General features: G+C 39.7%; 1 protein-coding gene across 1 annotated transcript in view; it reads right to left on the reverse strand.

Annotated features, from left to right (window-relative positions):
- Positions 1-20,625, reverse strand: part of ak7b (adenylate kinase 7b) — a gene marked incomplete at both ends in the record, with an annotated part of 157,781 nt that extends 137,156 nt beyond the window's left edge. The window contains 8 exons of the mRNA XM_080751137.1: positions 12,337-12,427; positions 14,114-14,202; positions 14,438-14,521; positions 14,662-14,772; positions 17,313-17,407; positions 18,094-18,202; positions 18,890-19,060; positions 20,527-20,625. Of these exons, the coding sequence (XP_080607263.1) occupies positions 12,337-12,427; positions 14,114-14,202; positions 14,438-14,521; positions 14,662-14,772; positions 17,313-17,407; positions 18,094-18,202; positions 18,890-19,060; positions 20,527-20,625 (849 nt within the window). The remainder of the gene's footprint in view (positions 1-12,336; positions 12,428-14,113; positions 14,203-14,437; positions 14,522-14,661; positions 14,773-17,312; positions 17,408-18,093; positions 18,203-18,889; positions 19,061-20,526) is intronic.
- Between the last annotated feature and the right edge of the window lie 2,080 nt (positions 20,626-22,705).

Consider the following 22,705-nt stretch of genomic DNA (forward strand, 5'->3'; position numbering starts at 1 on the left):
ACGTAGGTTGTGATTGGTGAACAGATGGTTCTTTTGTTCTCCTCTATGTCCAATCATTGAAGCAGTTTGTGGCTCCACCTCAGGCTCTAGTATAAGAAGAGTGTGTAGTTGTAATGTCTCCACAACTCCTCCGGGATATCAATCATTTCAAGCTGAACTGACTGTGGACTCCAGACTTCAGGTGAAGATGAACTCTCTAGACTGCACCGGGATCAATTCTGATGAACAGGAGCGACCCAAAAACCTTCAAGATATATGTAAGTTATACTTTGATTGTTTGTCTGTTCATTTGTTCTGTAACTTTATTGTAGGGTAGATTTGTAGTACTTACATTTAGTCCTTTCTAATATCTCACATTTTGTTCTTGTGTTGCATCGCTTTAAAATCCAAGTGTGTTCAGTAATACTGCTAAGTTTACTATTTTTATTATAATGTAATTATATGCATTTGGAGATGTTGTCTGTTGTGGATTATCTTGTAATCGCTAGTTAACTTCGCTTTGGCTATACAATACCAAAGGAAATGTATTACAATTGGGTTAAATTGTGTGTTAAGATTGTTGTCAAGAAACGATTCATAATGTAAAGTTAAATTCCTAAATTATGTAGTCTTTCATTTTCCTTTTTTCAATACAGTGTTGCATCATCATGTGTTAGTCTGTCATTGATTATTTTGTGTTATCATTAGTTAAATTAACATTGACCAACTTAAATCCTAAATCATCATGCAATCTTCTCAACTATCTACTCTTTGTCTTTGTTTCCAATCCAGTGTTGCATCATCCTTCTGGCTTCCCTGTCCTGCCAGCAGTACATGAACAAAGAAGCTTGACTAAACCTAAACACCACAGCTGTGACCAGTGTGTAAAACACTTCACTACAAAGGCAGGCCTTAAAAGACACAAGAAAATTCACACCGGTGAGAAACCCCATGGATGTGATCAGTGTGGGAGCAAGTTTAAGACAAATTTTGAATTAATACAGCACCAGAGAATTCACACTGGAGAGAAACCCTATGGATGTGATCAATGTGGAACACATTTCTCTCAATTATCGCATCTTAAAACACACAAGAGAATTCACACTGGAGAAAGACCAAACCACTGTGACCATTGTGGGAGCATGTTTAAGACGGTTGCTGAACTAATACGGCACCAGAGAATTCACACTGGTGAGAAACCATATGGATGTGATCAGTGTGGAGCACATTTCTCTCAATTGTCCCATCTTAAAAGACACCGGATAATTCACACTGGAGAAAGACCATACCACTGTGACCAGTGTGGGAGCATGTTTAAGACAAATGCAGAATTAATAAATCACCAGAGAATTCACACTGGTGAGAAACCATTTGGATGTGTTCAGTGCGGAGCACATTTCTCTCAATTGTCCAATCTTAAAATACACCAGAGAATTCACACAGGAATTAAACCATACCACTGTGACCAGTGTGGGAGCAAGTTTAAGACAAATGCAGAATTAATAAAGCACCAGAGAATTCACACTGGTGAGAAACCCTATCACTGTGAACAGTGTGCCAAGAGTTTCAGTATAAAAGGTCATCTGAAAAGACATCAGAACATCCACAAAAACACTGCAATGTGATACTGTATATATCTTCTTCTAGTGTTATCGCCACTAGGCTGATGACAAGGGTTGAGATTCTTTCATATTCTTATTTTTTTTACCCTTGTGTGTTTGTATGCGTTCAGTAAACTGCTGGACCACACCTTGCCTTTTTTCGTAACATTGATATTTTACTTTTTTTAGGGTACATTTTATATTGAAGGTCAATGGGGTCAGATTACGCTGAAACCATGTCCAAATATGGAGTCATACATTGTGCATCCGCCCTGGTGCAGATATGTACTGATGCAATTCAATTCTAACTGTTGAGATAAACTGAAATGTATATAAGCTTTTTCATAATTGATGTGTGAAAACAAACACAATAAAGTAGCTGAATGAGTTGGATGTGTATGCTTGAACTTAATAAACATTGTTGAAATAACAAGATACATCCCTATCTGTTGTTATTTACTAGGACTGGGACTTTACCAGAAGTAATAGAAACATTTTTATTGTTGTACTTTGATATGTGATGATTTTTCTTTTTCTTTTTCTTTTATTTAATAGAGCGGTCCACTTCTCTTATTGGGCTGAATTGTAAGAAACATCAAAGTTCTCATGCTGTTAAATTTTCTAATAAAACTTGAACACAAATCAATTCGAAGGAGTTTGTTGGGATTTCTCATATACGTTTACATTGCCATAGCAAGAGACAAAGTATAATACAACTGTTTGTATACACTTGGGAGTACAGCATTGTGTAAACTGAACTATATTACGCTTTGTCACTTCAGCATATAAAGTCACCTTTGGGACAAATAGCAGCATCTATTTATGCTACTTGATGTCCCTTTGTTATGTTCATTGACTGCAATATATTTTGTATGTAAAACCTATAGACCAATCACTGACCAATGAGACATCATCATAAGACTGTATCATTGGGATACCAACTAATTCCTTCCTTACTCTGGAGGTGAGGAGAGAGGAGGCCACTCTACTGAGAGAAGGGACCAGTCCAATGATTCAGAGCCTGTCTGCAAATACAAGTCGCTACAACCTAAACAAAATGGGAGGACACTCACACAACCTGTCACACACAAAGGCCCTCGATGTCGTTTCTCCCAAGAGTATACAAGCTTTACCAGAGGTAATAGAAACGTTTTTATTGTTGTATTTTGATATGTGATGATTTTTCTTTTTTTTTGTAATAGAGCTGTCCTCTTGTCTTATTGGGCTGAATTGTAAGAAACATCAAAGTTCTCATGCTGTTATATTTTCTAATAAAACTTGAACACAAATCAATTCGAAGGAGTGTGTTGGGATAGCAAGAGTCAAAATATAATAAAACTGTTTGTATACACTTGGGGGTACAGCATTGTGTAAACTGAACTATATTACGCTGTGTCACTACAGCATATGAAGTCACTTTTGGGACAAATAGCGGCATCTATTTAAAAAAGATTTAAATAGTACACGATGAAAAGCCCATTTTTAGAAAACAATGAACAAGAGCTGACCTTTACAAGTGTGTAAACATTGTATCAATATGTGTCATATGATACATATCTATCTAGTGTTCCATTCCAGGAGACATCACACATCTATAAATCCTGTGACAGCTCAGAGAACATGACACAACATGAAATCACTCTTTTAGTCACATCGTCTTATATGAGTGAACAGAATATTGTATCATTTACCTGCATGTTTGAACTTAAATTGGTGTGTAAATCTATAAAGTAAGGTTTTGTCCTGCTTCATTTAACAGAGGATACTGTCGTTAACAAAACAATATATGTAATGTAATCATGTCAGAATCAGATGATCATTATACAATATAAGTTTATATTTTAATGATCCTTAACTAAAATGTTCTTATGTAATTTAAAGTGGAATGACATTAACCACAATATGAAAGAAAGTGTTAACATTGTGATTTGTGTCTGAATATTATGTCATCAAAAACATCCAGATTGGGTTTGCTCGCTTTCAACGAGACCACAATTAAACAATGAGGACAGTTGAGTTGTCCAGGCCAACATCATCTCACTAGGGCTGTCCTCGACTCAGGATTTATGAAGTCGATTCGAGTCGCGGGGGTTAATCTGACGCGTCGACGAATCGTTTTATAGTCTACTTTGTGTAAAAAAAAAAAAAAGAAAAAAAAAAGTGTTGCTTTAAACCACGTCAACATAATACATTAAGAGATTAATTGAATACACCGTGTTTTCGGTGATATCGGTGCGCGAGCACAAATGTTATCTGCATAGCAGTGTACAACCATAGAGTTATAACACACCATTAAAACAAATAAAACATCTCCGCTGTTTCAACTCTGCCCCGTCTCTCTGCAGCGAGCAGTAGAGATGAGACATTCGCGAACGATTCCCCTCTCTTGAACGGCTCTTTTAAATGAACGATGGGATCCAGTCCGCAGTCGCGGGACACAGAGCACTGACAGAGTAATGAGTCAGTGTCGAGAACGGATTCATTTCAGAAACTGATCATAAAAAGGTGGAGGCATAGCTCCCAGCTAGAGCCAGCAGTGGACATGTCATGGACGCAAACACAGCGAAACACAATCATTCATTATGGATTACAACACTGGAACAATTCAGAAGCACTTTAATTAGAAAATGTAACTTGTAGCCTACACTTGTGTATGTTAATTTGACTTTAGAAGATTGTTTACTTCGTGGACGTGCGTTTGTGCTGTGGCAGGAGGTTATTTAATATGGGATTCTGACAGCGTGCTCACTTGCTTCCTCCTCTTAACGGAACACTGGCGGCTCCGAATGTTTTAACGAAGCGGCGGTTCTGAACCGTTCTGGCCGTTCCGTCTCACTTTCAACCCGACGCTGGTGCGAGACAATAAATAACTGTTCGCCAATTGCTACGTCTCATTGGAAGTACATGACACCAGTCCAGCAGTGCACCGCAGTTAAAGCCTGGTGATGCGAGGTTACACCGCAGTAGGCTAACTGGTGATATAAAAAATATATATATTTTCGCTTCGACTCAATCAATTGGCGTCGATTCCCGGGGCTTAAAACGACGCGTCGATTCGTCGATTTTTAGAGGACAGGCCTACATCTCACACACATTTCTCACCACTCTTCTAATTTAAAAAAAGGGTTACCCTACAGTCAGATGTTGAGACTAAAAATAATCTGTAGCAATGAGGCTGAATGTGAGAGACAGGCCTCAGAGATGAATGCCAGGTTTAAAGAAAGGGGTATGATGATGTCACTCTCAAGAATTGTATGTCTAGAATTAAGCCTTTGAATAGAACCGGTCTCACCCCAAGCCCCCTACTGCCACTACTGGTCAATCTATTATTTTGTCGACTACTTTTTCTCCTGTTTCTCAAAATATTAAGCAAATTATTTAAAACAACATTGGCACATTCTGTCTAGTGATCCTACAATAGGCAAAGCCTTCAATACTCCCCCTATCTTTGCCAACAAGAACTGGCTGTTATCTATTTGGACCTACTTAGCCAACTTACTCATATATCTTGTTTTGTATTTGTTCTCTAATCATAAATGTAAATTAAGTTGTCCTGAAAGGCCACACATTGTAAAGTATAATGTGAATGTATCCACACACTACTTAATTGACTGAATGACATGTGCATGTAAAAGCTATAGACCAATCACTAACAAATGAGCAATCATCATTACAAAGACAAAACAAAGACGGTCTTTAATGACAATGGAACTCCATCCTTAAGCAATACTTTGAATGAATTACATTTGAATGGTAAAGATATAGACCAATCAATGACAAAGTGTCAAACCCACCCAACAAGTTATCAGGTTAACTTGCGAAGGAACACTGGTGAAATTACTGACATAGTCATTGTGTATTTAATGCATTGTATATTCAGCTTCTCTAAATGATTCTCACTAATAACGCTAATAAACAACCCCCCAGGAACAGAACTAATAGCAGAGCACACTGGTGGTGCAACCAAACCAGACGCATACGCAGAGGGAACACAGGATGAATACAGACTCTGAGGTGACCTTAAATACCCGCCCAATTGGCCAGGTGATTGACACGTCAGCATATGACGTATGGCTCTTGTTCAACACTGAATACACCCACAGAGTACTTTACAGTGTGAACCTCTCAAGTATATCTGCCTGAACTAAGGCATAATTTTTTATTTATGTGACCAGATGGATACTGATAATACTGTTGAATGAATTAAAGTGACTACACCACTCCCAATTACAGGATGGGAGACCTGAATCAATACGTTGACTCTGTTACTGCTATGACCAAAGTAATCTCCCCACTCAAGATTGATAAGACGGACAGAGGCTTTTGTGTGAACAATAAGCTTTACAACTGTATTTAAACAACAGAGGTGAAAAAGCATATGAAACCGTCTACTATCATTGATGGACTGGGGCAATAATAACACTGCACACTAAAGGCACTGTCTGAGCTAAATCACATTGCAAATAGAGAGGAACTGCGACTTAACTTGTGCACACACCAATAAACCACTGCACACTAATAAAGTAGGGAAGGGGTATGCGGTCACCAACCAGGTAGAAGCTGTACATTACAAATAAGGAAGGCACTAACATATTGAACAATTGTATGTATTTAATTAACTTATATTTTGATCAATGTATTAATTATGTGTATGATGTATTAGATCCCACTAATTAGGTGACTTTTAATCTTTACAATACTATTTTATATCAATGTTCACACTTAATGAAAGTAGTGTAGGAAGACTGAACCTAAAGAGTCACGTAGGTTGTGATTGGAGGACAGATGGTTCTATTGTTCTCCTCTTTGGCCAATCATTGAAGCAGTTAGTGGCTCCACCTCAGGCTCTCTAGTATAAGAAGAGTGTGTGGTTGTAATGTCTCCACAACTCCTCCAGGATATCAATCATTTCAACCAGAACTGACTGTGGACTCCAGACTTCAGGTGAAGATGAACTCTCTAGACTGCACCAGGATCAATTCTGATGAACAGGAAGAACCCAAAGACCTTCAAGATATTTGTAAGTTATACTTTGATTGTCTGTCTGATCATTTGTTATGTTACTTTGTTGTAGGTTAGATTTGTATTTGTTACATTTAGTCCTTTCTAATAGCTCACATTTTGTTGTTTGTTTAAAATCCAAGTGTGTTCAGTAATACTGCTAATTTTACTATTTTATTATAATGTAATTATATGCATTTGGAGATGGTGTTTGTCATGGATTATTTTGTAATCGCTAGTTAACTTAGCTTTGACTATACACTACCAAAGGAAATTCATTACAATTGTCTATTTATGTATGATAAAGATCATGTGTTAGTCTGTCATTGACTATTTTTCGTTATCCTTAGTTAAATTAACGTTGACTTTAGAGGCCAACGTAAATCCTAAATCATGTCATCTTCTCAACTATCTACTCGTTGTCTTTGTTTCCAAATCAGTGTTGCATCATCCTTCTGGCTTCCCTGTCCTGTCAGCCGTAAATGAAAAAAGAAGCTTGACTAAACCTAAACACCACAGCTGTGACCAGTGTGTAAAACACTTCACTTTAAAGGCAGACCTTAAAAGACATCAGAGAATTCACACTGGAGAGAAACCCTATGGATGTGATCAGTGTGGAACACATTACTCTCAAATGTCCAGCCTTAAATCACACCAGAGAATTCACACTGGTGAGAAACCCCATGGATGTGACCAGTGTGGGAACAAGTTTAAGTCAAATGCTGAACTAATACAGCACCAGAGAATTCACACTGGTGAGAAGCCATATGGATGTGATCAGTGTGGAACACATTTCTCTCAATTGTTCAGCCTTAAAAGACACCAGAGAATTCACACTGGAGAAAGACCATACCACTGTGACCAGTGTGGGAGCAAGTTTATGACAAATGCTGATCTAATAAAGCACCAGAGAATTCACACTGGAGAGAAACCATATGGATGTGATCAATGTGGAACACATTTCTCTCAATTGTCCAATCTTATAATACACCAGAGAATTCACACAGGAATTAAACCATTCCACTGTGACCAATGTGGGAGCAAATTTAAGATGGATGCTGAACTAATACAGCACAAGAGAATTCACACTGGTGAGAAACCATTTGGATGTGTTCTGTGCGGAACACATTTCTCTCAAATATCCGGCCTTAAAATACACCAGAGAATTCACACTGGTGAGAAACCCTACCACTGTGAACAGTGTGACAAGAGTTTCCGTAGTAAAAGTAATCTGAAAAGACATCAGAACATCCACAAAAACGTTGCAACGTGATACTGTATACATCTTCTTCTAGTGTTAACGCCACTAGGCTGATGACAAGGGCTGAGATTTTTTTTTTTTTTTTTTTTTACCCGTGTGTGTTTGTATGCAGTCAGTAAACTGTTGGACAGACCACATCCTGTCTATTTTCATAATATGGATATTTTACCTTTTTAAGGTTCATTTTATATTGAAGGCCAATTGGGTCAGAGTACACCAAAACCATGTCCAAATATGGAGTCATACATTGTGCATCCGGCATTGTGCAGATATGTACTGAGCAACCATCAGTTGTTCAATGTAATTCATAAAGTGTTAAGATAAACTGAAATGTATTTACACTTTTTCATAATTGATGTGTGAAAACAAACACAATAAAGTAGCTGAATGAGTTGGATTTTTATAATTGAACTTAATAAACATTGTTCAAATAAGATACATCCCTGTCTGTTGTCATTTACTAGTAGGACCTACCTGATGTCCCTTTGTTATGTTCATTGACTGCAATACAGTTTGAAAGTAAAGGCTATAGACCAATCACTAACCAATGAGCCATCATCATTACACAATTCAATTCAAAGGAGTGTATTGGCATTTCTCAAGTACCTTTACATAGCAAGAGTCAAAATATAATAAAACTGTTCATAGCCTTTACAGTTGGGGGTACAGCATTGTGTAAACTGAACTATGTCACTTTTGGGACAAATAGCAGCATATATTTTCCAGAAAAATATTTAAACAAATGTATACAAAGAAAAGACTCAGATTTAAAATCAGACACACTACTGTTCACACTACACCAATGTTCATAACTAAAACATTCTTATGCCATTTCAAAATCAAAATGGAATGACATTAACCACAATATGAAAGTTTTACATTTCTTATGACTAAAAGTTAAGATATTCACAGCAGGTTGACTGAATTACATGTAAATGGTAAAGCTATAGACCAATCAATGACAAAGTGTCACACCCACTTGAAATTACTGACATAGTCATCGTCTATTTAATGCATTGTATATTCAGCTTCTCTAAATGATTCTCACTAATAACGCTAATAAACAACCCCCCAGGAACAGAACTAATAGCAGAGCACACTGGTGGTGCAACCAAACCAGAAGCATACGCAGAGGGAACACAGGATGAATACAGACTCTGAGGTGACCTTAAATACCCGCCCAGTTGGCCAGGTGATTGACACGTCAGCACATGACGTATGGCTCTTTTTCAACACTGAATACACCCACAGAGTACTTTACAGTGTGAACCTCTCAAGTATATCTGCCTGAACTAAGGCATCATTTGTGAAAGGGAGGAGTAGAATTTGTATTTATGTGACCAGATGGACACTGATAATACTGTTGAATGAATTAAAGTGACTACACCACTCCTAATTACAGGGTGGGAGACCTGAATCAATACATTGACTCTGTTACTGTTATGACCAAATAAATCTCCCCACACAAGATTGATTAGATGGACAGAGGCTTTTGTGTGAACAATAAGCTTTACAACTGTAAAGACAACAGAGGTGAAAAAGCATATGAAACCGTCTACTATCATTGATGGACTGGGGCAATAATAACACTGCACACTAAAGGCACTGTCTGAGGTAAATCACATTGTAAATAGTGAGGAACTGCGACTTAACTTGTGCACACACCAATAAACCACTGCACACACTAATAAAGTAGGGAAGGGGTATGCGGTCATCAACAAGGTAAAAGCTGTACATTACAAATAAGGAAGGCACTTGAACATATTGAAACTAAAAACTCTGCTGACCACAATCCCATGTGTCACCAGTTCATCCTGCAATAAAGAACGGAAACAATTCATTCCCTGAGCATAACAACCCATTATCATGTACCCATCAATATATTGGCACACCCAACTTCCTTCCTGAGGGATGAGTAGCTAAATGAAGTATGTATTTAATTAACTTATATTTTGATCAATGTATTAATTGTGTGTATATATGTATTAGTTCCCACTAATTAGGTGACTTTTAATCTTTACAATACTATTTTTATATCAATGTTCACACTTAATGAAAGTAGTGTAGGAAGACTGAACTTAAAGAGTCACGTATGTTGTGATTGGTGAACAGATGGTTATTTTGTTCTCCTCTTTGGCCAATCATTGAAGCAGGTTGTGCTCCATCTAGTATAAGAAGAGTGTGTAGTTGTAATGTCTCCACAACTCCTCCAGGATATCAATAATTTCAACCAGAACTGACTGTGGACTCCAGACTTCTGGTGAAGATGAACTTTCTAGACTGCACCAGGAACAATTCTGATGAACAGGAGGAACCCAAAGACCCCCAAGATATATGTAAGTTATACTTTGATTGTTTGTCTGTTCATTTGTTCTGTAACTTTATTGTAGGTTAGATTTGTATTAGTTACATTTAGTATTTTCTAATATCTCACATTTTGTTCTTGTGTTGCATCACTTTAAAATCCAAGTGTTTTCAGTAATACTGCGAATTTTACTATTTTATTAAAATGTAATTATATGCATTTGGAGATGTTGTCTGTTGTGGATTATTTTGTAATCGCTAGTTAACTTAGTATGTAATTGATAATTTTTTGTTATCATTGGTTGAATTAATGTTGTTAATGAAATCCTAAATCATGTCATCTTCTCAACTATCTACTCTTTGTCTTTGTTTCCAATCCAGTGTTGCATCATCCTTCTGGCGAGAAACCCTATGGATGTGATCAGTGTGGAAAACACTTCACCACAAAGACCTACCTTAAAATACACCAGAATTAATAAAGCACCAGAGAATTCACACTGGTGAGAAACCATATCACCGTGAACAGTGTGGAAAGGCTTTTAGTCACTCGAGTAATTTAAATGTTCACAAGCTAGTACACACAGGATTTAAACCCTTACACTGTAGTCAATGTGGAAAGAGTTTTACTACTTCAGGAAATCTACAACGTCATGAACGCACACATGTGAAAGAGAAACCCTATCGCTGCGAACAGTGTGACAAGAGTTACAGTAGAAAGGATAATCTGAAAACACATCAGAACACCCACAAAAACACTGCAACGTGATGCATAATTATGTGATACTGTATATATCGTATATACCAGGCCTGGTGCAGATATGTACTGAGCAACCATTCTAGTTGTTTAATACAATTGATAAACGATAAACATGAAATGTATATGGGCTTTTTCATTACAGATGTGTGAAAACAAACACAATAAAGTAGCTGAATGAGTTGGATTATGCTTGAACTTGATAAAAATTGTTAAAATAAGATACATTCCTGTCTGTTGTCATTCACTAGGACCTAATTTGCCTACTTGTTATGTTCACAGACTGAATTACATTTGCCTGGCGTTGCCAGCCTCTATCACACACTTCGTTTTGGGAAGAAAGTTTGGGATTTCAGGAAGAGCTTTCATTTCTGGGGGCGGGCTAAAGCCTAGTGACGCGAGCCCCAATTACCACGTGCCCCAAGCATACAACCCTGATTGGCCAACCCTTGGTTGAGGAAATAGAATCTCAATGGATCGGTTCCAGACCATACTACAACACCACTACCGCCAGGGGGTGTTGTTGTTTTTGGTCTGGTTTATTAACCAGGCAAGAATTACATGTGAATGTAAAAGCTATAGACAAATCACTGGCCAATGACACATCACCATTACAATGACAATGATTGGCCTTTAATGACACAGACCAATCAATGACAAAGTGTCCCACCCACCCAACACGATATCAGGCTAACTTGTAAAAGAACACTGGTGAAATGACATAGTCATCGGCTATTTGACGCATCGTCTATTCAGCTTCTCTAAATTATTCTCACTAATAACGCAGTGGCCGCCTGATTACCAGACGACCACTCTATCCACTGATAGTTGATAGTTACCTACTCCTCCCGCGAGGGAAATTCAGATATACAACCCAGCTGCTTTTTTTATCAGCTTTAACCCAGCTGAACTCAACCCAGTGATGCCCACAAGGAGCGCAAGGGGGAAGGGGAGCAGTGGTGGCTGGAGTGGGGAATTGTATCTGCGACCTCTGGGGCCTCCGGAGTCCTAGGTGTGGACACTAACCACTCAGCCACCACTGCTCTGAAGCTACCGCCGCTGCACTTCGTTCACACACTGACCAATTTTCATTCATATCATGCGTAAACTTGAAGCTTGGAAGTTGAAAAGGCATTAGAGGCATTATAGCATTACAATTCAGTAGCAAATGTTATAATATAGCAGGGGTTTTCATTAGGGGACCCCTATAGGCGGTCATCAGAGTAACTACAGGTGGTCTGCCAAGTCTTTGTGTGATGGCGAACGTAGCAGAAAATAGCAGATCTAAATGCTCACAGCACCTTGCGCTGCAACATAATTGTATCAATTATGAGGGGGTCGCCGCTTAATTTCTCTATGAGCTATGCTCCTTGACCTAAAAATAATAATAATAATAAAAACTTTTAAGACCCCTGATTCGGTATGTATAAACGCACCTTAACAATGTCCTCCATGGTGTTCTTGGAATCATCCACTGCAAGCAGGTAGTAGGTGTTGGGTTTATGGTCGATCACATTCTGGATCACACTTTGGAGACAAATAAATGAGAATATTATTATAATTATGATATTATTATGGAAAAAGATTGATGGATTCACGCTGTCAGGTGTGAGGTTTCAGCAGACCAGCCTCAGTCACGTATGGTAGCTTATCAGGATGGTAATACTTTTTTTTTTTTTTAATACACTTTATTCCACAAATTTCTCACATAGTTATTAATTTACATACCATGCATATTTTACATTGTACCTTCGACATTTGCAATAAATTACATTGAGCATATAAGTATGTTCATTTCTTAAAACATCTTGAGTTGACCTTAAAGTAAGGTTGGTGCTTTCTTTGTGGTTTTTCTTTTTTTTTTTTCCTTTTCCCAGCTACTCTATACCCCTAACCCCCGAAGCTAGAGAAAGAAAGAGAGATAGAGGAAAGTTGAGAAAAAAAGAGAAAAAGGCAAGAAAGCCAGAAGAAGTGAAAAATAAGAAACCCCCCACCCAAGATTGAACTCCCACCCCCCACCTCCTCCATCTCCACCCCCCACCCCCGTGCGCCCCAAGTACCTCTACTCATCCTCCCAACCTGATGAGCTGCAGGTAATAACCACTTATTAACTTCCCGGTTACCTGAGTGAAAGCACCAACCTTCAACCCTTCGCAAAGAGAGCATTGCTGATAGGGGTGTAACGATACATTTTAATAGCGATTCGATACATATCACGATACATGGTTGACGATACGATACATGGACGATATTGGTTCATTCATGGTGATACGATACGATTCGATTAAATGATTTAAAATCGATATAGTAACTATTTAGCAAAGAAATTAAATCTGTGTGAAAGGTGTGGATAGTGCATGTTTTTAAGGGAAACTTGTATTATTATGGATATAAATAAGTAAACACAGTGATTATCTGCCAAATACATGGTCATTGTATATTGACAAACCTGCACCTTGACATGAACCCAGAGATTACACACATTTATCGATAGACCAGTGTAGCTATATGGAAAGGAAAAGTAATTAAAACCCTCCTTTTATTTTTTTCTTCTTAAAAATGCAAAATATAATGCACAAGTAGGTAGTATCGATACAATCGATTCTTTGCACTGCCGATTCGATACGATACAAAATAAAACGATACGATTCGATTTGTGCTGTTTTCATTTCGATATACTTCGATTTTTTAAGTTAAAAACGATATTTCGATACAGTTACTATATCGTTACACCCCTAATTGCTGAGCTTACATTGAAATATTACACACCAAAGCACTTCTAAGTTTACTACTGTAGCAAAACTGACTCAATGAGCCATTATATTATATAAAGGAAAACTAATTAGACTCCAGATCAGGATGGTAATACTGTAGTTGTCTAGACGTCTCTAGTCGGTGGAAAACTCACGTCCAAATCTGTTACTTTTCAGGATTCAAATTCAAAGACAGCAAAAGTAGCAGATCTGCAAGCTCAAAACGCACTAGTGGATCTGCTATTTTTGATGCTTTTGTGGGACGCTCTATTAGTACATGGGTCTTCAACAGGGGGTCCGGGACCCCTAGGCCAGGGGGTCCTCAGAGTTACTACAGGGGGTCCTCCAAATCTTTGAGTGATAGAAACTTTTTTTCTCCAGATTCCCAGTCCAGCCCTGGTTGGCGTACGCGACTGTACTTTTTGTTTTTTCGGAGGAATACACTGTGACTTGGACTCACCTTGCCAGGTCGCTGATGTGAATGGTGGGGACAATGTTGGTTCCTTCACCGAAGACGGGTATTACTGGAGCCTGCCCCAGCCAAGACGTCTGGAAACATGGAAATAAGTCAAATTAACATGTAATAAAATAAAATAAAATACACATAAATAAAGGAAACGATGGACAGACAGACGGACAGACGGACGGACAGACAGACAGACAGACAGACAGACAGACAGACAGACAGACAGACAGACAGACAGACAGACAGACAGACAGACAGACAGACAGACAGACAGACAGACAGACAGACAGACAGACAGACAGACAGACAGGTAAATACCTTGAAAAAGAAGTGGAAGATTTGCTCCCCCATTCCATAAGTAAGTCCTGATGCCACAACATAAGTTGAGAACAACGTCCTTTTCTGGAAATAAATACAAAAATAATATATCTATAATGAAAATTAACAAACAGACGTACAGCCGGGTGCAGACAGTACTCATAATACACAAAGGCTTCAAAGTACAGTATGGTCAAACTATGGAGCAGGGAACCCAAACCTACCGTTTTCCCCATTTTCACCACCAGCTTCTCCAGGTCGATGTGCCTCTTGAAGTTGGGATGTGCTCTTCTCCTGCGGTAGTCCTCGTCAGTGAATGGGATGTCCACGTCCTCCTGTTACACAACACAACAACGTGGACTCCTTGAGGGGGTTCCAGCCCAGGGACAACATGTTCAAGAGGTGGTGCAATACTTGTGTACTTTTTTCGGTTTTGTATGTGTCTATATGGAGTTAACATTACTCTAATAGACCAGCGGGTGGGGTTATAATGTGCACATTTGCCTTCCCTGTGTATTTTTGGTTTCTTCCTGAAAGCCTCTTAGTCAAAAGGCCCAATCGAAAAACACTGATTTAATGACATCATAAAATCACCCCCCCCCCCCTTTTTACAATACATCCAACTTCAGCTGGGTCACCACCACTGACAACCAGGCATACTTAATGAACTGGTGGGTGTGGCCATATAAAACATAACTTTAGCACTTTCTGTACACTTTTTTGGAGAAAAATCATAATACCTGATCATCATGTTTTCGGAGGGGACACATTATGGCACCCCATCTTTAACCTCTTAACACATCGGATGCCCACGTTAATTCAGGGTTTACCCTCACAGGGGCCCATCGTCTCCATGGCAACACGTCATTTACGTACCTTCGCTTCGTGGAAAAAGTATCCGTAATACGTTGAGTAAATGTAATCCAAGTATGTCCAGTTTATTTTCACGATGTTCTTTTCTTTCAGTCAGGACAGCTTTTTACCAATCTTGGGCCACAGCGTGTGTATCACGGGCGGTAGAAAGGGTCGCGTTTTGAACATGGTGATTGAAAAAGCTAGACCAGGAGAGGAATCCGCCATGTTACGTTACCTCCGCAGCGTCACTGGGAAAATAGTATCCATGATACGAGTAAATGTAATCCACGGATGTCCTGTTTATTTTTACGATAAAGTTTTCTTTCAGTCAGGACATCTTTTTATCAAACCTGGGCCACAGCGTTTGTGTCACGGTAGGTAGAAAGGACCGCGCATTGAACATGGTGATTGAAAAAGCTAGACTAGGAGAAGAATCCGCCATGTTACGTGTATCTCCGCCGAGACTCCGTTACTGGGAAAATACTAGTATCCAAGATACATACGAGTCGTGCTAGCCTGCGAGGGGAGGACGATAGAGTGCAGTGCAGGATAGGAACAGAAGCTTGTGATTGGCTGCAGGGAGACTGCACATCCTGGTCACATGTACCGCGCTGCATTTTGGGAAATGTAGTGTTTTTCCCATATTGTTGGCGTTTGATCACAGTGGTAGAGCCTTCATTGCGGTAGCAATGTACAGTAACTACAGTATTGTAAAACGCGTCAAACGCGTCGTGGGCACTGGGGCTGGGCGTCCAGAGACATCAAAGAGATTGGCGTGTAGACACCACGTGGGCACCCGATGTGTTAAGCCCCAGGGGGGTCCAAGGGAAAAATCCGCCTAAAATGTATGCCCAAATTGGAACAGTTGTGGACACAAAACTACCATGATTGTGGCTACTCTTGACTCACCAAATGTCAGCTAACCCCTGAAAATTCACAAATGCAGTGTAAAACATCACATTTCTCTGACCAAATTGTCCTGCTGTGATCATTTACCAAGGAAAAGATGATTGAAAAAGACCTCCGCCTATGGAAATTTTGCCTTCTGAATAGTGAATGAGCCTCAAGACCTAATTTAAAACATATATAGCGAATAGAAAAATTGTTCACCAAGGTGTCACCAATTGATAGGCAAAATTGTATGAATATATTGCAAACTATGTAAACTCTACAGATGTTTTAGTGAGAGTAGTGCTGTAATATTAGTAATGTTAAAGTATAGGGTGAAAAATGATAAAAACGAGTAACAATAAGTAGTAATAATACTGTAATAGGAGTAATGTATGGATGAAAAGTACAATGGCAGCTGATTACTATGCTGTAGGACCACTGTAACAATAATCAACAAAGAAATTGTAGTTTGATTTGGTCTCTATTTATTGACAGCTGTTCAGAGGTCAACACCTTTTGCCCCCGCCGGCGGGGGCAATGGGGCTCAAGAGGTTTTTAATATAGCATCAAAATCTATTTCACCACTTATTTCACCCTATATTTGATCTACACTCTCATTATGATGCCAATACCTTTTCACTGACTCAAGTAACCTTTTGAATAGAGGGCCCTTACTTGTAACTGAGTATTTGCTATATTGTGGTATTACTACTTTTACCCTGCCCTTCTACACCAAATCCCTTTGCGACGTCTTGTGAGCTTAAAGATCTGCTATTTCTTGCGAATATTCTCCCCAGGATAGGGGGTAACAGCCAGGAGCACTCGACCCAAAACACATTCACCCCCATGTTTTTCACAGACCCCCCCCCCCCCCCAGTTCTTGTATTAGGTTTCCGCATAGTTTTACTGAGGTTATCCTGTTTAAGAATACCTAGTGGCGACCAAATCTGAGGTTGCCAGATTTGCCCCGGCCAGGGCGAGTCGAGTGTGTTTTGGGGCGAGCGTTCTTGACTGTATTCGAATAGGGGCGTGCTGGGGTTCGAATGGTCTGGTAAAACATCAATAGCCCTTTTTCCACCACCAATGTACTGTTGTTGATTCAGAGCAGTGTAGCTCTACATGTACTCACAGGATCCACAGGCTTGCTGAGGGCCCATGTCATCACAGTGGAGATGAGGATGAACGTCTTTGGACCACTGAACCTGCTCATGTCATTATGGAGGGCTGGAAACAACAACCACACATGCACACATTCAGACAGTGGTTCTCAACCATTTCAGGCCGTGACCCCCGATATAATCATATTTGAACTGGGGAACCCCCACCCTGCACTTGGAATTGTAGGAGTTGGCATTGCATTTAGTTTGACTGGATCTATTCCATTGTGAAAATAGCCGATCTACATGCTCACAATGCCTCGCGTTTCGAGGCGTTGTGAGCATGTAGATCTGCTATTGTCACAATGTCTGCCTCTAAAATTTTACAATTTGACCAGTGTACTAAAAAGGTCTTTAAAGTCCTTAAATTGCCACTTTAGAAATGTGCACATACCGGTACCACTATACACTTAAACTTTATGTTGGTTTGTTCACTGTTGAGTGAGAAAACAGTGTTACACATTAAATTACCCTAAGTTACACTTCAAATGACACCAAACTTTGCGGACGGTTTGTGTCCTATAATGCTTACCAAACTGGGAATGATAATGAATAAATAAAATGTTTGAGAATCACTAGCTACGGGGGAACAGACATGATGTAAGTCAGAACATGATGAAACATGGAACAGCCTGTCTAGTGTCTAGCCGTCAGCCAGAGGGGAGTCCCCCCCCCCCCCCATGGCCCTGAGTATTAGTCTAAGCAGCCAAACCCTCGGGCAAGGCATTTGATGCTCTGTCTGCCCCTCCGTACCTGAGACGGCCCAGGAGGCTTCATCCACCTGCTCGGCATGCTGGGTAACGTTGTAGATGATGACATCGCAATTCATCAGTTGCCGGAGAAGCTCCGGCCTTTCCGGTTGCTGGAATGCATGCGCACGCACACGCACACACACACACACACACACACACACACACACACACACACACACACACACACACACACACACACACGCGCACACATGCACGCACACACAAAGTATCTTTTGTTAGCAAGCTTTGAATGAGCTAAATGACAAAGAAATAAGTAACCACTCTACACAGAAGAATCCTCCACATGCGTACATTTGTACATTCTCACGAGAGACAGCTGCTTGCTGGACTTAAATAAACACTGGATTTTACAGTGTAGCGTGGGGTCCCAGAGATGAAGAACAAACAAACAATCTAAAAACATCAAATGGGGATCTGTGGTAGTCTAATGCTCTAATACTCTAATGCTCACTGTTTCCAAAACAGTGAGCCGGGACCCATCTTTGGGTCGCAGAGCAATTTGTACGGGTCGTGACTACAAATTCTAAAAATATCTCATTTTTTTCCTGTTTCTGACATTTAAAAATATTTAAACAAAAAAAATAATTTCCATAAATAAATAAAAACTAAAGTTTAGAAAGTAGGCCCCAAATGTAGGAAGTAGTTTTCACTACTTTGAAGTTTTCACTACGGGTCCCGGGGAATAACGTCTAATTTCTCTTGTGGGTCTTGAGCTAAAAAGGTTTTGGAACCAGTGGTCTAATGCATCAAATCAAACTGGAGAATGTCAGACTTACACAGTACTGCTCCAGAACATGCTGGTGTTTCTCTGCAGACTGGTTGGAAACGGTCCCGACGATGTGGAATCTGTCCTGTCCTGGCCTGGAGGGGTCGTCCTGCTCCCCCACGTCCCCCTCCCCCTCCCCGTCCCCGAGCAGAGACGCTCCGACCACACAGGACGACAGGACCTGTCCCAAAGGGAATTGAAGGTATAGTGTAAGACAGTAACAAAACAGAGAGGGCGCTGTTTTTCCATTTTCTTTGACTATGGCTAGCCAGATTGGTGTAAGCATCGTCGGAAAGTAACTAAGTACATTTACTTAAGTACTATTTTGAGTTATTTGTACTTTACTTGAGTATTTCCTAATATTTCCAGACTATTTGCAAACTATACTGTTAATAAAGTGAACACCCAATCAACAATCAATCAATCAATCAAAAGGCATGTTTCTCAGCGGGCATATGATGCTGCTTAACTAAATAACCAATATTCAAACCTCTCTAAGTTGTATGAAATAGGCCTACATATAAATATACTATCCACACAAACAGTGGTGGAAGAAAGTACAAGCAAAGTAGGCCTACATGTACTTAAGTACAATATTGAGGTAGCCTATTTGTTCTTTGAGTATTTCCAATTTTCAATACTTTTACTTATAGGCCTACCCTACATGTCAGAGACACACATTGTACTTTTACTCCACTAGATGAGTTTACCTTATTATTTTTTATTTTTTTTTTATGTTTTTTTATCCCACGGTTTTTGCAACCCATTTTTCTCACCCGGTGACTACCTAACCTGTAGTCCTGGTTTCCGCTCTCCCCCTGCCACGCCAGGGGACATTGGGGAGCACCCGGCTGGCTAGGGGGAGGTAGTATAGAAACCAGGACTACTGCATGTTTTTGTGTGAGGGCCTATGCCCAAGGAGACACAGGGAGAACATGCAAACTCACCAGGGGCTGTTAAGTATGACATCATTTTGTAGGCAGAGGAGAATTTCTGCCCCCAGTTTCCGTGAATCTTTTTACTATTTTTACTATTTACACATTTTTCTTCTCTTTGTTGTTGAAAGGAAAGTGTTAGAATTATACTTTAGTCGTTATTTTTTAGTCGTTGTTTTTTGAAATAGCGAGGGACAGAAAATGCTCTGGGGGCAGATTCTCCTCTGCCTACAAAATGATGTCACGGCTTAAAAGCCCCTATGTGGGTGCTGAATTTTCAGTTTTCGCCACCTAGTGGCGGAAAAAATTACCTCTGGGAACTCAGATTGGGGTGCTGATGATGCGGGTGGAGGAACACGCCCCCCAGCAAAACATACATCCACTTCAGCCCTATAATATAGGCTACATTTCAGCCATTTGAAAATAGCAGATCTACAAGCTCACAAGGTGTCGCTTTTATACAGTTGAAAACATGAAATGGGAAATTCTGCATAATGAGTACTTTGTTAACTTTTGGTACTTTAAGTAGGCCTACATGTTGATACCAATACGTTTGTAGCTGCCTACTTCTACTCAAGTCAACCAGACTTGTAGTAGGCTAGGCTTGTTGTGAGTCCACCACTGACAAACAGGCAATGCAAGAGCAACTGATGTGTACTTATCACCGCTGACAGAAACCTTGTTGATTTACTCCAACTCGTTGCACGCTTACCTTGGCAATACATTTGGATGCATAGGAATCTAGATTGTTGATGAAAACTCTCTTTGCACCGTGTTGTTTCACTCCACTGTCCACCTGCCGTTCCGCCATGTTTTTAGCGTCTCTCCGTTGCTATGCAACCACCTGCTGCTCTGTGAACGCACCGTCACCGTGGAGATCAGATCACACACAGCCCGCCCAGCCCAGTGGTTCTCATCCTGTGGGTCGGGACCCCCATGGCGGTCCCCAAATTATGTTCGGGGGTCCCCAGATGATTAACTTAATGTGCAACAATATTTTCTCACTCAACTGTAAACAAATCAACACAATTTAAGTGTATGAGGCTATCTGTACACCAGTGACAATTTAATACCACTAAATGAAAAATTAAACATTGGCCAAATTTTCAAATGTTAAGAGGCAGAAATTGTGGAAATAGCTGATCTACATGTTCACGGCCTGAAAAGGTTGAGAACCACTGACATAGACCAGAGCAGTGGTGCAAGTATATTTACTTAATATTTATTTAAGCACCGCACTTATAAGTACACTTTTGAGGGATTTGTAGAGTAGGCCATTTCCATTTTCAATAGGCCTACTTTTACTTCTACTCCACTATACATCTCAGAGACAATTGTGTACTTTTACTCCACTACATTTATGACAAGTTTCGTTCCTAGTTATTACAAACCATACATTAACCACTTCAGCCATGTATAACATTTTGACCATTTGAAAATAGCCATTTTCAAAATAAGTTTGTACATTTGAAAACTTGAAATGGGACAGTCTGCACAATGAGTAGCCTACTTTCACTATTGGTGCTTTAAGTACATTGATACCACAACGTTTGTACTTTTACTCAAGTCAATTTTGAATACCAGATCTACTTGTAACTGCTACATCTACATTGCAGTATTGATACTTTAACGTAAAGGGATATTTCACTTTCAAAAAAACTTTTGGTAATTGTATCGTCTAATCAGGCTTTTATGAACACCCTCAACAGTTTTTAATGTTCTTGATTCAATATTTAGATATTTTATGTAAATGTTACCAGGCCCTACAGGCCCAGGGCCTCTCCCCACACACACCCACTGTAACTTCAAACTTAATTTTAACCATGATAGATGCATTAAAACACCCATTATCTTTTCTGGTGACTCATAATACCCTCCTAATATGTGAGCAGGCCGTGTTTTTTCCACAACTTTTTTCATTTATTTTTAATAATTCTTTTTTGTATTTCATTTGTTTCCATTTTCCCATATAATAGCAGGGGTGTCACACCAAATTCCGGGCCCTGGCTTCAAGGATTCACTGCGTGCCCCCCATGAATGTTGCCCATAGGGGCATTTAGACTGGGAACGCATTATTGTGTGCTTTAACTATTGAAAAATAGCAGATATGCCGCGCTGTGAGCTTGACACATTTCCACGACTTTTCAAAAATAGCAGATCTACAAGCTCGCAGTGTGAGCTTGTATATCTGCTATTTTTCAATGGCTAAAGTATAAAATAATTAAGGCCCCTCCACCTTGGGCCCTAGTAACTCATTCCCACTGTTCTCCCCCTTGTGACACCCCTGTCCATTAGTATAGTATAGTGGTTCTCAAACTTTTTTGAAGCGGTGAAAACCGCTTCCAATGAATGGCTTTGTGTGTATCACGCCCATATATGGTCATTTCAGTCCAGAATGAACAGGCTTTTTCAAAAACAGAATGTCCGTTTAATTACCATATATGGTGATCTCAGTCCAGAATGAACAGGGTTTTTCAAAAACACAAAGTATGTTACCTTATGTCCATATATGGTCACTCCAGGCCAGAATGAACAGGTTTTTCCTGTCCCACAGAATGTCCGTTTAATTACCATATATGGTGATCTCAGTCCAGAATGAACAGGGTTTTTCAAAAACACAAATTATGTTACCTTATGTCCATATATGGTCACTCCAGGCCAGAATGAACAGGTTTTTCCTGTCCCGTACGTGTAAAATATCAGTCCAGAATGAATAGGCTTTTTCAAAAAGCAAAATGTCGATGTCCCTCCCGGTTAGATGAATGGATACTTTGAGGATTGGTCAAGCTTCAAATACATTCAGAATAGAGGTTTTATCTGTCCACCGCTTCACTTCGAACCGAGGTTTGATTTTTACTTTATTGTCAAGGACCCTGGAAACTCTGAGTGTG

This window comes from Nannobrachium achirus (genome assembly GCF_963921795.1).
Source record: "Nannobrachium achirus genome assembly, chromosome: 20".
Taxonomy (NCBI): Eukaryota; Metazoa; Chordata; class Actinopteri; order Myctophiformes; family Myctophidae; genus Nannobrachium; species Nannobrachium achirus.